The sequence below is a fragment of the Enhydra lutris genome, unplaced genomic scaffold (genome assembly GCF_002288905.1).
Source record: "Enhydra lutris kenyoni isolate GAN:26980312 unplaced genomic scaffold, ASM228890v2 scaffoldscaffold79, whole genome shotgun sequence".
NCBI lineage: Eukaryota > Metazoa > Chordata > Mammalia > Carnivora > Mustelidae > Enhydra > Enhydra lutris.
In genome coordinates, this window is record NW_019154163.1 from 5676020 (window position 1) to 5690079 (window position 14060).

At 35.2% G+C, this 14060-nt stretch overlaps 1 protein-coding gene across 5 annotated transcripts in view; it reads left to right on the forward strand.

The window, feature by feature from the left end:
- LOC111160945 (ATRX, chromatin remodeler) overlaps positions 1-14060 on the forward strand; it is a 298603-nt gene that overhangs the window by 241332 nt on the left and 43211 nt on the right. For all 5 annotated transcript variants that reach the window (XM_022524346.1, XM_022524345.1, XM_022524347.1 and 2 more), the window contains one exon: positions 5760-5868. In XM_022524346.1, the coding sequence (XP_022380054.1) occupies positions 5760-5868 (109 nt within the window). The remainder of the gene's footprint in view (positions 1-5759; positions 5869-14060) is intronic.

A 14060-nucleotide genomic window follows, 5' to 3' on the forward strand; every position in this document is an offset into this window, starting at 1 on the left:
GCTCTGAATATATTATGTCAGTTCTTTCTGGCCTGCCAGGTCTCTGTGGGTAAGTCCACTGCCAATCTAATATTTTTACCATTGTATGTTACAGACTTTTTGTCCTGGGCTACTTTCTGGATTTTCTCTTTGTCACTAAGACTTGTAGGTTTTACTATTAGATAATGGGGTATGGACCTATTCTTAATGATTTTGAGGGGGGTTCTCTGTACCTCCTGGATTTTGATGCTTGTTCCCTTTGCCATATTAGGGAAATTCTCTACAATAATTCTCTCCAATATACCTTCTGCTTCCCTCTCTCTCTCTTCTTCTTTCTGGAATCCCAATTATTCTAATGTTGTTTCGTCTTACAGTATCACTTATCTCTTGAATTCTCCCCTTGTAGTCCAGTAGTTGTTTGTCTCTCTTTTGCTCAGCTTCTTTATTCTCTGTATTTGGTCTTCTATATCACTAATTCTCTCTTCTCCGTCATTTATCCTAGCAGTAAGAGCCTCCATTTTTGATTGCACCTCATTAATAGCTTTTTTAATTTCAGCTTGGTTAGATTTTAGTTCTTTTATTTCTCCAGAAAGGGCTTTTATTTCTCCAGATAGGGTTTCTCTAATATCTTCCATGCCTTTTTCAAGCCCAGCTAGCACCTTGAGAATCGTCATTCTGAACTCTAGATCTGACATATTAGCAATCTCCGTATTGATTAGGTCCCTAGCCTTCAGTACTGCCTCTTGTTTTTTTTTGTTTGTTTGTATTTTGTTGTGTTTATTTTTGCATTGAGTTTTGTCACCTTGTCATTTTATCCAGATAAGAATATATGAAGGAGAGAATAAATTACTAAAAGGGTGGCAAAGACCCCAGAAAAAAGTGTGTTAACCAAATCAGAGAGACCCCAAATTGTGGGGGGGGGAGAAAAGGGGTAAAAAGAAGTTCAAAAAAAATTAAAAAAAAAAAGAAAATATAGATATTAGACTGGGGATTAGAACAGAGCCACCCACTTCATTTTGGGAGTACTTTGGTCTCTTAGCAGAAACTACCTCGCAAAATTTTAAAGGAAGAAAAACGTGTGTGTGTGTATACACACACGCAAACACACAAAAATAAGGGTAAACACGATGAAGGGATGGAATATGACTGTAAAGATGAACATTTTTTAAAAATTCTAAAAAAGTTGGTAAGATAAGTTGGTTGGGAAAAGAAAGAAAAAGAAAGTGGAGAGAATTTGCTCTAGCTGGAGATTAGAACAAAGCCCTGTGCTAGATTTAGGGTATATTTTGATCTATTAGAAGAAGTTGTATCCCAAAAATTTTTAGAAGAAAAACCCTATGTTTATACAAAAAATAAAGTTAGATACAATCATGGATAAAATATGACTATAATGATGAAGGTTCAAAAAGATTTTTTTTTAATGAAAGCTGTTGTTAAGATAAACTAGTTAAGAAATGTTAAAAGAGGAAAGAGTAAAAATTAAAAGAAATTAGAATAAGAAAAAAATAAAATTAAAAAAAATTAATTAACTTTGCAAGACTAAAGAATCATGGGGAGAAAGCCATGAATTCCATGCTTTGCTTTCTCCTCCTCTGGAATTCCGCTGTTCTCCTTGATAAGTGAGTCTGGTCTTGGCTGGATTTCTTGCTGATCTTCTGTGGAGGGCGGGGGCTGTTGTAGTGATTTTCAAGTGTCTTTTCTGGAGGCGGAATTGCACTGCCCTTGCCAGGGGCCGGGTTAATTAATCTGCTCGGTTCGCTCTGGGGAGCTTTTGTTCCCTGAATGCTTTCTGTAGAATTCTGGAGGACATGAATTAAAATGACGGCCCCCTAATCTCTGGCCTGGAGGAGCGGAGAGCTCAGGGCCCCAGTTCTCAGTGTGTCCTTGGAGACAAGCGCTCGGTCACTCCCATCTCCCTGGCCTCCAGCTGTGTGCCGAACTCACCCAGCCTGTGACCAAGCATCTCTGTCTCTAGCACACAGCCCCACCTGGAGTCTCCAAACCCAGCAGATCACTGTCCTTCTTCCAGGGAGGTCTCCCCAGATCTGCCACTTGTGGGGCCCCTGCTCAAAGAGCAGTGGTCTCACTGTGCCACAGATCACTGTTTAAGGTAACCCCGAGCTGAGAGCTCACTTCTTGGCTCCGTCTCTGTAGCCGCCTTCCTTGCTCTAATACCTGTGAACTCTGCGATACTCAGACACCTATGATCCTTTGGTGACCCTGCGGGACCTGAAATCATGTTGTCCCCACAAGGGCTCCACCCTCTCTTCGCCTATGGAGCGATGTCCCTCACTGGAGAAAACATTTAAAAGTTCAGATTTTGTGGTCCGTTGCTCCACCTCTTGCCGGGAGCTGGCCTGTCCCCCACCCCCGTAGTCTATCTTCCTGTCACTTTGGATTCGCTTCTCTGCAGAGCCTACCTTTCAGAATGCAGGCAATTTTCTGTTTCTAGAATTGCTGCTCCTCTTCTCTTTGTTCCCCTGTTGGATTTGTAGGTGTTCAGAATGGTTTGATAAACTATATAGCTGATCTCCTGCTACCTGATATCATTTCAGCCTGCTACTCCTCCGCCATCTTGACTCCTCCGCCTATATCTTTTGTAGTATAGTTTGAGATTGGGGAGCATGATACCTCCAGCTTTGTTCTTTCTCAAGATTGCTTTGACTCTTCAATGTCTTTTATGGTTCCATACAAATTTTAGGATTCTTTGTTCTAGTCTGTGAAAAAATATATTGTGATCTTTTTTGTCTGATGGTGGTACCTTGAGTACTCTTGGAATATAGTGCTATTGTTCTTAATTTTAATTTTCTAATTCTGTTGATAATATTGATAATTTTTTCTCTTATATTCATTTTAAATATAATAACTTTTTTGGGAGCCTGGGTGGCTCAGTGGGTTAAAGCCTCTGCATTTGGCTCAGGTCATGATCCCAGGGTCCTGGGGTCGAGCCCCACATCGTGCTCTCTGCTCAGCGGGGAGCCTGCTTCCCTTCCTCTCTCTCTGCCTGCCTTTCTGTCTGCTTGTGGTCTTTGTCTGTCAAATAAATAAATAAAATCTTTAAAAAAAAATAAATATAATAACTTTTTAGGAAATATAACCCCAATAACATCCTGTGTAAGTTTTAGGCAGGTGGTGTCGTTATTTTTAGACAGGTGCATTGGTTGCTTAGGTCACTGTAGTAATGAAAAGGAGCATTTGCTCTTCAGTTAATACAATACGACACACTTTGTCATTGGTTTACTGAGATGTTTACCTAGTAAAAAAGGTAGAATTCCTCTTTTTCCCCAATCAAAATCTTACATGGAATATTAGTACATTGGGCCTGGGTTGCTAAAAAAGTGAAGAGATCTCTCCTCCTTTCCTAACTGGGGTTAAGAGTCACCACTAAGCCACTGCCTCATTAGCAAACCTTAAATTAGCTGTTTACAGAACCCATAATGTATTCCAGGGTTCATTTCATTTTATAAATATAAGGTACCTACCATGTGCAAGGCACAATCTAGATGCTGAGGATAAAGACGCTAACAAAAAAGAACAGGTCCCTAACCTCCCAGAGGCTATACTTTTGTTAGGGAAGACCAATAAGAAACAAACAGGAAATGTATAGTTTAACAATGCAATGGAGAAATAATGAAATACTTTAAAGGTGATAGGGAGTTCTGGGGGAAAATACGTAAATTGGTCAGGCAAGGCTTTATTGATGTCCCTCACAGAACTGGACATGCAGTAGGTTCATAGTAAATATTTGCTGATCTGGCATGGTATCACATTGTCCTTACCTGGGTATTCTTTAGTTATTTTCCATAGAGAATCATGCTCTGGTGATGCATTTTTTATGTGCCCCTTAATGTTTCAGTGCTAGGTATATACTGGCAGTTTTTAATCTTTATCACTACTCCCTTCTTTGTTTCTGAGGCCCCTCCTTATTGATATGTCTTTAACATATGTTCTGGTAGTGCTTCATTATCTGAAAGACAAAGTACCAGAAAAGTTATATCATTTTATTCTGCTATCATGAATAAATGGAAAATGCCCATTTTACTCTATACCTGTAGTACTGTAATTACATTTTCCCCATCTTTAATGGGTAAAAACAATTGTCATTTTTTTAGTTTTTATTTTCTTACCACTGGCAAGATGGAATATTTTTCCATATGGTTGTTAGTTTATATTTAATTTAATAAATTATCTTCAAAAAACATTTGTTTTAACTATTAATCAGTTCAGTTTATCACCACCACCATTACTACTATTACTACTACTGCTGTGTACTGGACACTGAACTAGGTTCAAGGAGTATTACAGGAAATCATGTCATAGAGATGATCACATATAAATGTGCCCTAGTAGAGACAGATAAAATTTGATATGGGATCCTGGGTGATATATTAAGTACTCAGTGAGCTTAATTACTATGTGACAGGCACTGTTGTAAGGGGCTTTTTTTCTTATATCAACTCATTTAAAAAACCTGGGATTTTTAGAAACAATCCATTTTGGTGACTGACCTATGTTGACTTTATCACTTTTTAAGTGTTGGATTCACAGAAGTAGTAGTATGTAGATTATTCTTTTGTATTATCAGAGAAAGGTGAGTATGTTGAAATACTTTAAAAATATTAACATCATATTTTATTTATGATTAGCATATTAACTTTAATAATTACCCTATTCGGGTAAACAGTTAATGGAAATGTGACTCCAGACTCTTTTTTATACAGCCATCTGTCTCAAATTCTTTTTTCCTTAGCTGTGTGTATGCTTTTTTTTAATTGAAAGAAATAAAAATCACGAATAAATAAATAGACTTTTTTACCAGTTGCTAAATTTTCAGCAAGGATATTCTGTGTTTTCAGTATAAGTAAAGATATGGGTAAGTAAGAAACATGTTGAAAAGAACCTTTTAAGGGAAGTACTAAATTTAAGTAAAAAGTTTGTTGAAAGATCTAAATCTCAGTTTTATGAACTTGTTTTTATGTTAAGATTCTACGATGTGACTCTGGAGGGGAAAAAGTAGTATTTTATAATTTTACAATTGTAAATGTTTTATGTTTACAATTTACAATGTTTACAATTAAAAGAACTGGGATGGAAATTATGTGTCATAAAATAGAAAAATGTCTTTAGTACTTAATTTGGTATTTTAGTTTTAATGTAAGTCTTGGGTAAATTTTCATCTCACTGTCCAAAAGTTGATCAGTATCAACTTGTTAATAAGGGAGGAAACCTGGCCATTTACAGATTTAATTAAAAGTAAGCTTCATGAACATAATTCAGTTTAACCATATTCTTTTGATAGTTTCAAAGGTTTCTAATCAAGGAAATCTTTTATGAAATTCACATATAGATGAAATACTTTTTTAAAGTACCTTTGCTATTCAGTATCTATTAGAAATAAATCTGTGGGAATTTATTTGTTAATTTAGTGAATTACACCTTGATTAAAAAAATTGAGGGGCACCTGGGTGGTTCAGTGGGTTAAAGCCTCTGCCTTTGGCTCAGGTCATGATCCCAGGGTTCTGGGATCGAGCCCCACATCGGGCTCTCTGCTCAGCAGGGAGCTTGCTTCCTCCTCTCTCTCCCTGCCTGCCTGACTACTTGCAATCTCTGTCTATCAAATAAATAATAATAATAATAAATTTTTTAAAATTTATATTTCACTATGCTATTAAAATATATATAACGAGATCTCAAATGGTAAGCAGGGAAGAAGATCTATTATTACTAGCAGAACAATATATATCAGATCTCTCTTTTCTTTTTTCTTACTAAATTTTCAGGTGAAGGGAAGTGGCTGCGAAACATTGACTATTACCGTTTAGATGGTTCTACTACTGCACAGTCAAGGAAAAAATGGGCTGAAGAATTTAATGATGAAACTAATGTGAGGTAGGAAACATTTTTTGTTTGTACAGAGAGGTGTTTTTGTTTTTGTTTTTGTTTTTGTACAGAGAATTTTTAAAAAAACAATTTTAAATCTGGGATGCCTGGGTGGCTCAGTCGGTTAAGTGGCCAGCTCTTGATTTCAGCTCAGGACATGATCTCAGGGTCATGAGATCAAACCCCATATTGGGCTCTGTGCTCAGCTCAGAATCTGCTCATCCCTCCGCGGCCCTCCCACTCCCTGCTCATGCTCTGTTGCACTTGCACTCTCTTTCTCTCAAGTAAATAAAATCCTTTTTTAAAAAAATCCAAGGGACGCCTAGGTGGCTCAGTTGGTTGGACGACTACCTTCAGCTCAGGTCATGATCCCGGAGTTCCGGGATCGAGTCCCGCATCGGGCTCCCAGCTCCATGAGGAGTCTGCTTCTCCCTCTGACCTTCTCGTTCATGCTCTCTCTCACTGTCTCTCTCTCAAATAAAAAAAAAAAATTTTAAAAAAAAAAAATCCAAAAAATTTTTAAAAATCTACAAACAGTTGGGGCATCTGGGTTGTTCAGTGGGTTAAGCCTCTGCCTTCGGCTCAGGTCATGGTCTCAGGGTCCTGGGATTGAGCCCCGCATCGGGCTCTCTGCTTAGTGGAGAGCCTGCTTCTCCCGCTCCTCTCTGCCTGCCTCTCTGCCTACTTGTGATCTCTCTCTCTCTGTCAAATAAATAAATAAAATCTTTTAAAAAATCTACAGTTAAGTTCACTCGTTATAGTATATATTTCTACAATTTTTGACAAATACAAGATAGAGTCAAGATATAAAATGTTTTCATTGCCTCTCAAGAAATTCACTCATGGAATTATAGAGTTAGAGCCTTTTGAGTCTTACTTCTTTCATGTAGCAAAATATTTGAGATTTATCCATTTTATTGCATATGTCAATAGTTTGTTTCTTACTAGTTTGTTTATTGTTGAGTAGTATTCCATTATATGGATGTATTAGTTTGTTTAGGCATCTCCACTTGAAAGAGTTGTTTCCAGGTTTGGGAGTTAAAATTGAAGGTGCTCTCATGTGTAAATTCTTGTGTGACCCATTGATATTTCTAGGAGTGCAATTGCTGGGTTGTATGATAAGTTTGTGTTTAGCTTTGTAGAAACTGCCAAATAGTTTTCCAAAGTAGTTGTACAATTTTGCATTCCCATCAGCAGTGTATGAGAGTTCCGGTTGCTCTGCATCCCTGTCAGCACTTGGTATTGTTGTATTTGTTTGTTTGTTTTTTTAATTATTTCACCAATTCTGATATGGAATGGTATTTCATGTGACTTTAGTTTGCATTTCCCTAATAATTGATACAAAGCATCTTTTCATGTACATATTGACCATTTTTATATCATCTTTGGTGACAAATCTGATAGAAGCTTTAAAGTTAAAGTATTCTTCATCTTTTTATCTTCTGCAAAGATTTGAGTCATATATCTTAAACCACTGTAGATATGAGGTGTGTTGTATATGTGTTGTTGTTGCTGGTTTTACCTGTTAGCAATTAACAGACTTGAACTGCATTTGAAAGAGAAAAATTAATATGTATACATACGTATAAACATATGCACACATACACATACATGTGTGAAAGCATGATCTTTCAGAAAATGTTGAAGATGGGCTTAGTTTAATGACAAGGCCAGATTTTGCCTTAGTCGATGTTTTAAAGCATAAAAGATACTCTACTGTGTATGTAAAACATATTTTATTTCTAGCAGAGTCCTGAGCTGCACCTAGGGTTAAGGCTAGAGAAATTCCAGTTAGAAGAATATATTCTATTACCTAATAGAATATCTTAAATAGAATAATTGAAATATATATATTTAAAATCCATATACTCTGGGAGAGCCTACAAAGGAATGGTTGAGTACAGTAAAGTTATAAAAGCATATTATTAAATAACTATTAACAGAGTAAGTTCATTTTTGTATTTTGTTTGCCATGTTCCTAAAAATTACTGTTTCTGCATGAGTGTGAAGTAATTTTATTTTGTAACCCTCATCTAGTTTGTCAAACAAACTAAACCTTCCACTTGTTCAGTTTCCCAAATTTGTAAATATAACAGTAGCATATGATTTTCCCATAACATTAGTATTTGATGTCCAGTGGGGAACAACATTGAAATTTGGATGCTGTGCTGTCATTTTGGTGAAACACTAGCCAATTAACTCCCCTAAACATAGACCAAAAAGTATCTGATTCAAATTCATCTTCTCATTTTCCCTCTTTCCCTCTCCTTCCTCCCATTATGTGTGTGTGTGTGTGTGTGTGTGTGTTTGTGTCTGTGTCTGTGTCTGTGTATATGTATGTATTTATATAATAGATTTGATGGGTTGCTGTTGAGTAGCTAAACCTGTTGAGATTAAATCCATAAATTTTAGAGATCGTATTTGTCTATCTGTATTTTGTTTTCTCATGACTCAATAATTGTCAGGAAATAGAATAAATGTTTTTATGGTAAAGCAGTTGAAAAGACACATTAAGGTAAACTTTAAAGATAATGACCATTTCTAATGTTGTTTTTGTGAGACCAGGAAGTTTTTTTTTCAACAGCCTTAGGTCCCTGGTTAGCTTTAATACTGTTTTTTTTAAACTTTTTATTTAAAAATAATTATAGATTCACAGGAACTTGTAAAGATAGTACAAAGAGGTCCTGTGAACACTTCATGTAATTTTCCTTTATATACCTATAATTTCAAAACCAAGAAATTCACACTAGTTCAGAGTATATAGCTCTTTTTTTTTTTAACACATATGTAGAGACTCCTGTAACAACCCTGAAATCAGGTACATAAATATTCTATCACCACAGAGATTGCTCTCCTACCACCCTTTTATAGTTATACCCTTCCTTTCCACCAACTTCACTACTATCCCTAACTCCTGGCAATAACTAATTTGTTTTCCATGTTTATGATTTTGTCACATCAAGACTGATATAAATGCTATCATACTATATGTGATCTTTTGAGATCTTTTTTTTATTCAGCATAATACCCTTTAGTTCCAGCCAAATTGTCCTGTATATCAATAGTTCATTCCTTTTTTTTTACAAAGTGGTATTCTATGGTATGGATATACAGTTTTGTTTAAGACAAACTGTACATCTATTGCAGGACATTTTGGTTGTTTCCAGGTTTGACTATTACAAATAAAGCTGCTGCTGGGGGGAAGCGCCCAGGTGGCTTGGTCAGTTAAGCATCCAGCTCTTGATTTCAGCTCAGGTCATGATCTCAGGGTCCTAGGATCAAGCCCCACAGTGGGCTCCCCGCTCAGCAGAAAGTCTGCTTATCCTCCTCTCCTCATGTCCCTCCCCCTGCCTGCTTGCTTGCTTGCTCTCCCAAATAAATAAATCTTTAAAAAAAAAAGCTGCTGTGAATGTTGTGTACAGGTTTAGTGTAGACCTACAATTTCATTTTTCTAGTATAAATGCCCCGGAGTACAATACCTAGGTTGCATTGTAAGCAACTGGTGTTTTAACTGTGGAGCTGTTTTCCAGAATGGCTGAACTTGTTTTTTTTTTTTACAGTGCCACCAGTAAAGTGTGAAAGATCAACTTTTTCTGCATCCTCACCAGCATTTGGTGTTAGCACTATTTTTTATTTTGGTTGTACTGATGGGTGTGTAGTGGTAACTCATTCTGTCTTAAATTGTATTTCCCTGATGTCTGGTTATGTTGAACAGTCTTCCCCTATGTTTATCTGCTATCTGTATATCCTCTTTAGTGAAACGTTTCAGTCTTTTGCCCATTTTGTTAAGTTTTGGAAATTCTTTATGTGATTTAGATATGAAGCATTTGTCACGTATGTGGTTTGCCAGTATTTTCTGCCAGTCTACAGCATGTCTCTTCATCCCCTTCACAAGGTTGTTCACAGAGCAAAAGGTTTTAGTTTCGATGAAGTCTAGTTTGTTAATTTTAGATAACATGTTTTTGGTGTCAAATCTGTGAATTCTTCCACAAGCCCTAGCTCATACAGATTTTCTCCTGTGCTTTAGTTTTATAGTTCTACATGTTACAATTTGTATTTTATGTTTAAGTCTGAGATGCATTTTGAGGTGATTTTTGTATAAAATGTGAGGTTTGGGTCAAGTTCACTTTTTCTTTTTCTTGTTTTTTTGCTTATAGATATCCATTTGCTCTAGCATCATTTGTTTAAAAAAAAAAAGCCATCCTTCCTCCACCAAATTGCTCTTGCACTTCTGTGAAAAATCAGTTTATTTCTTGGTTCACTGTTCTGTTACATTGATCTGTATGTCTGTCCTTCTGTCATTGTCACATATTCTTGAATATTTTAGCTGTTAGAGTAAGCTTTAATGACAGGTTGAATGATATCTCCTACTTTATAATACTTTTTCCAAATTGTTTTAGCTAGCCTATTATCTGTGCCTTCATATATAGATTTTAGAATCTTCATATATCTACAAATATCTTGCAAGGCTTGTAATAGGAATTGCATTAAATGTCTTACCATTTGGGAAGAACTAATACTTTTACTATATTGAGCCTCCTGTGAACATATTTTTTTCTATTTGTATGGATCTTTTATTTCTTTCATCAGTGTTGATAGTTTTCAGTAATAAGTCCTGTATTTGTTTTGTTAGGTTTACACCTAGATATTTTATTTTTCTGAATGACTATATATGATACCATATTTTTAATTTTTTTAAAAGATTTTATTCATTTATTTGACAGACAGAGACCACTAGTAGGCAGAGAGGCAGGCAGAGAGAGGAAGGGAAGCAGGCTTCCCGCTGAGGAGAGAGTCCAATGCTGGACTCAATCCCAGGACCCTGGGATCATGACCTGAGCTGAGGCAGAGGCTTTAACCCACTGAGCCACCCAGGCGCCCCTCATACTTTTAATTTTTAATTTTAACTGTATATGATATCATATTTTTAATTTTTCTGAATGTATATGATATCATATTTTTAATTTTTAATTTTGCATGTTCATTGCTAGTATGAAGAGATGGAATTGACTCTTGTGTTGATCTTGTTACCTGTGATCTTGCTGAACTCATTTGTTCTAGGAGCTTATTTCATAGATTCTCTGAGATGTTACTAGACCGATATGTCATCTGCAAGTAAGGATAGTTTTACTCTTTCTACCTTTCTGATCTTTATGCTGGCATTTATTTCCTTTTCTTGCCATATTGCACTGGCCACATTTAATATGTTAAGTAGCAATGAGAGTGAACATTCTTGCATTCTTGCTATTAAGAGCATTCAGTGTTGATTAACTATGCTGTTAGCTATATAAATTTTTAGATACTCTTTATCAATTGTAGGAAGTTCCCTTCTGTTCCTAGTTTGATGAGAGTTTTTATTTGAATGGGTATTTAATTTTGTTAGTGCTTTTTCTGTCTTATTTAATATTAATAAGTTTTCTTCCTTAGCCTGTTACATGCTATATTATGTAGATTGATTTTCAAATATTGAACCAGCCTTGCATTCCTGGAATAAACCCCTTTTGGTCATGGTGTATAATTTGTTTTGTATATTAAGAATTAAATTGCGAATGCTTTGTTGAGGGATATTTATGAGATAATTGGTTTGTATCCATTTTTTTTGTATTGTCTTTATCTGATTTTGATATCAGGATAGGGTTGACCTCATAAAATGAATTGAATTTTCTAAAAGAGATGTAGAATTTGTGTTGATTAATCTTAAATTTTTGGTAGAATTTTCCAGTGAAACTTTGTAGCTTTGAAATTTTTGAAGAATTTTTAAATCACTAATTCAGTTTCCTTAATAGTTATAGGATCATTTAAATTATTTCATATTGAATGAATTCTGGTAGTTTGTGCCTTTTGAGGAATTGGTTCATTTCAACTAAATTTCCAGCTTATGTATAGAATTGTTCATAGCATTCCCTTATTGCTGTTTTGATATCTGCAGGGTCTGTAGTAATAGCCTTTCTTTCATTGATGCCATTGGTAATTTGTGTATTTGCTTTTTTGACAAAATTTTGCTGGAGGTTTATCATTTTATTTATTTTCTCTACTTTTTTTCTGTTTTCAGTTTCATCTTGCTTTGACTTTATTTTGCTCATTTTTTTTCTTGACTTTCTTGAGGTAGATCTTTGGATTACTAATTTAAGACTTCTCCTTTTTTCTAATGTAAGTATTTAGTACTATAAATTTCCCTGTCACCACTGCTTTAGCTGGGTCATATAAATTTTGACAAGTTATATTTTCATTTCCATTCAGTTTAGTGTTATTTTTTTCCTTGGAGACTTCCTTTTTGACTCATAGCTAGAAAGTATCTTTAATTTCCAAATATTTGGAGATTTGCATTATTTTGCTGTTATTCTAGTCTGATTCAGTTCTGTGCAGAGAATGTTTTCTGTATGATTTCAGTTCCTTTAAATTTGTTGTTTTGTTATATGGCTGATGATAGGGTATATCTTGGTATATTGTATATTAGCCCTTGAAAGAATGTATATTTTGCTGTTGTTGGGTGTTGTGTTCTATAAATCGGGACCATATCTTCTTTGATGGGGTTATGTTCTTCTTTATCCTTGCTAATTTTTGTCTAGTTGGGTTATTGATTTTTGAGAGAGGAAGGTTGAAGCCTCCAACTATAATTGTATATTTGTTTCTCCTTTCAGTTTTGCTTCTTGTATTTTCAGTTTTGTTGTTTGGTGTATACACATTCAGGGTTGCTGTGTCCCTCTCTATCCCTTGTTAAGTTCTTTGCTCTGAAACCTACTTTCTCTCTTACTAATAAAGCCACTCCTACTTTATTTTGATTGTCATTTATATGGTATATCCTTTTTCATCCTTTTACTTTCAACCTACCTATTTCATTATATTTGAAGTGAGCTTCTTGTAGACAGCATATGGTTGGGTCATTTTTTTTTTTTACCCATTCTGTTGGTCTCTTTTAAATGGTGTATATAGACCATTTAAATTTTTTAATTGAAGTATACTTGATGTATAACATTACATTAGTTTCAGGTGTATAACTATTTACATTTAATGTAGGGTTTCAGGCTGCCATTTTATTTTTTGTTCAGTTTGCTCTCTTTTTTTCTGATTTCTTAATCTGCCCTTTCTGTGGGTTACTTTTACCTTTTATGAAATTATATTTTTATTCATCTGTAGCATTTTGTCTATCTTCCTATAACTTTCAGTTGTTGCTGTAAGTATTATATGGATATAATTTAATATAGTCAACTGATGTCATCAGTTTACAATTTTGATTGAAGTGTAGAAACCTTATGCTCTTCGGGGTACCTGGGTGGCTCAGTTGGTTAAGCGACTGCCTTCGGCTCAGGTCATGATCCTGGAGTCCCGGGATCAAGTCCCACATCGGGCTCCCTGCTTGACGGGGAGTCTGCTTCTCCCTCTAGCCCTCCCCCTTCTCATGCTCTCTCTCTCTCCCATCTTCTCTCTCTCTCAAATAAATAAATTCTTAAAAAAAAAAAAAAAGAAACCTTATGCTCTTATATCTCTTTCCCTTCCCCATTTATAATGTAATTATTTTAAGTGAGTATTTTTCTCTACATAAATGGATTGCCAGATGGTATGATAATTTTTTCTTGAATTATTAAACATAATTTAGAAAAAAATTGAAGAAAAATCTTCCTTATTCACTCATTTTTTTGTACTTTATATTGTTTCCTCCAAATGTTTCAGTATTTCTTCTTTTATCGTTTCTATTCTTTTTTAGAGAAATTGCTTTAGTCATTCTTTTGGGGCAGGTCTGCTAGCAGCAGATTTTCTGAGTACCTTCATATGAGAATTTCTTGATTTTCCCTTCATTTTTGAAGAGTATTTTAGGTGGGTATAGAATTATGGGTTGGCAGTTTTTTCGGTACTTGAAAAATGTGCCACTTGCTTCAGGATTTCATAATTTCTTGTGAAAAACATGCTTTTATTATTGAGTTTGGCTTATTATTGAGTTTATTGAATTTCACATATAAGTGATACCATGCAGTATTTATCTTTCTCACTTAGCATAATATGCTCAAGGTATATTCATGTTGCCACATATGGCAGGATGTCCTTTTATCTCATGGCTGAATACCATCCCATTGTATATATATATACACCACATCTTTTTTTATCCTTTCATCTGTTCGTGGGCCCTTAGGTTGTTTTCATATCTTGACTATTGTGGATAATGCTGCAGTAAACACGGGAGGGCATATATCTCTTTGACATAT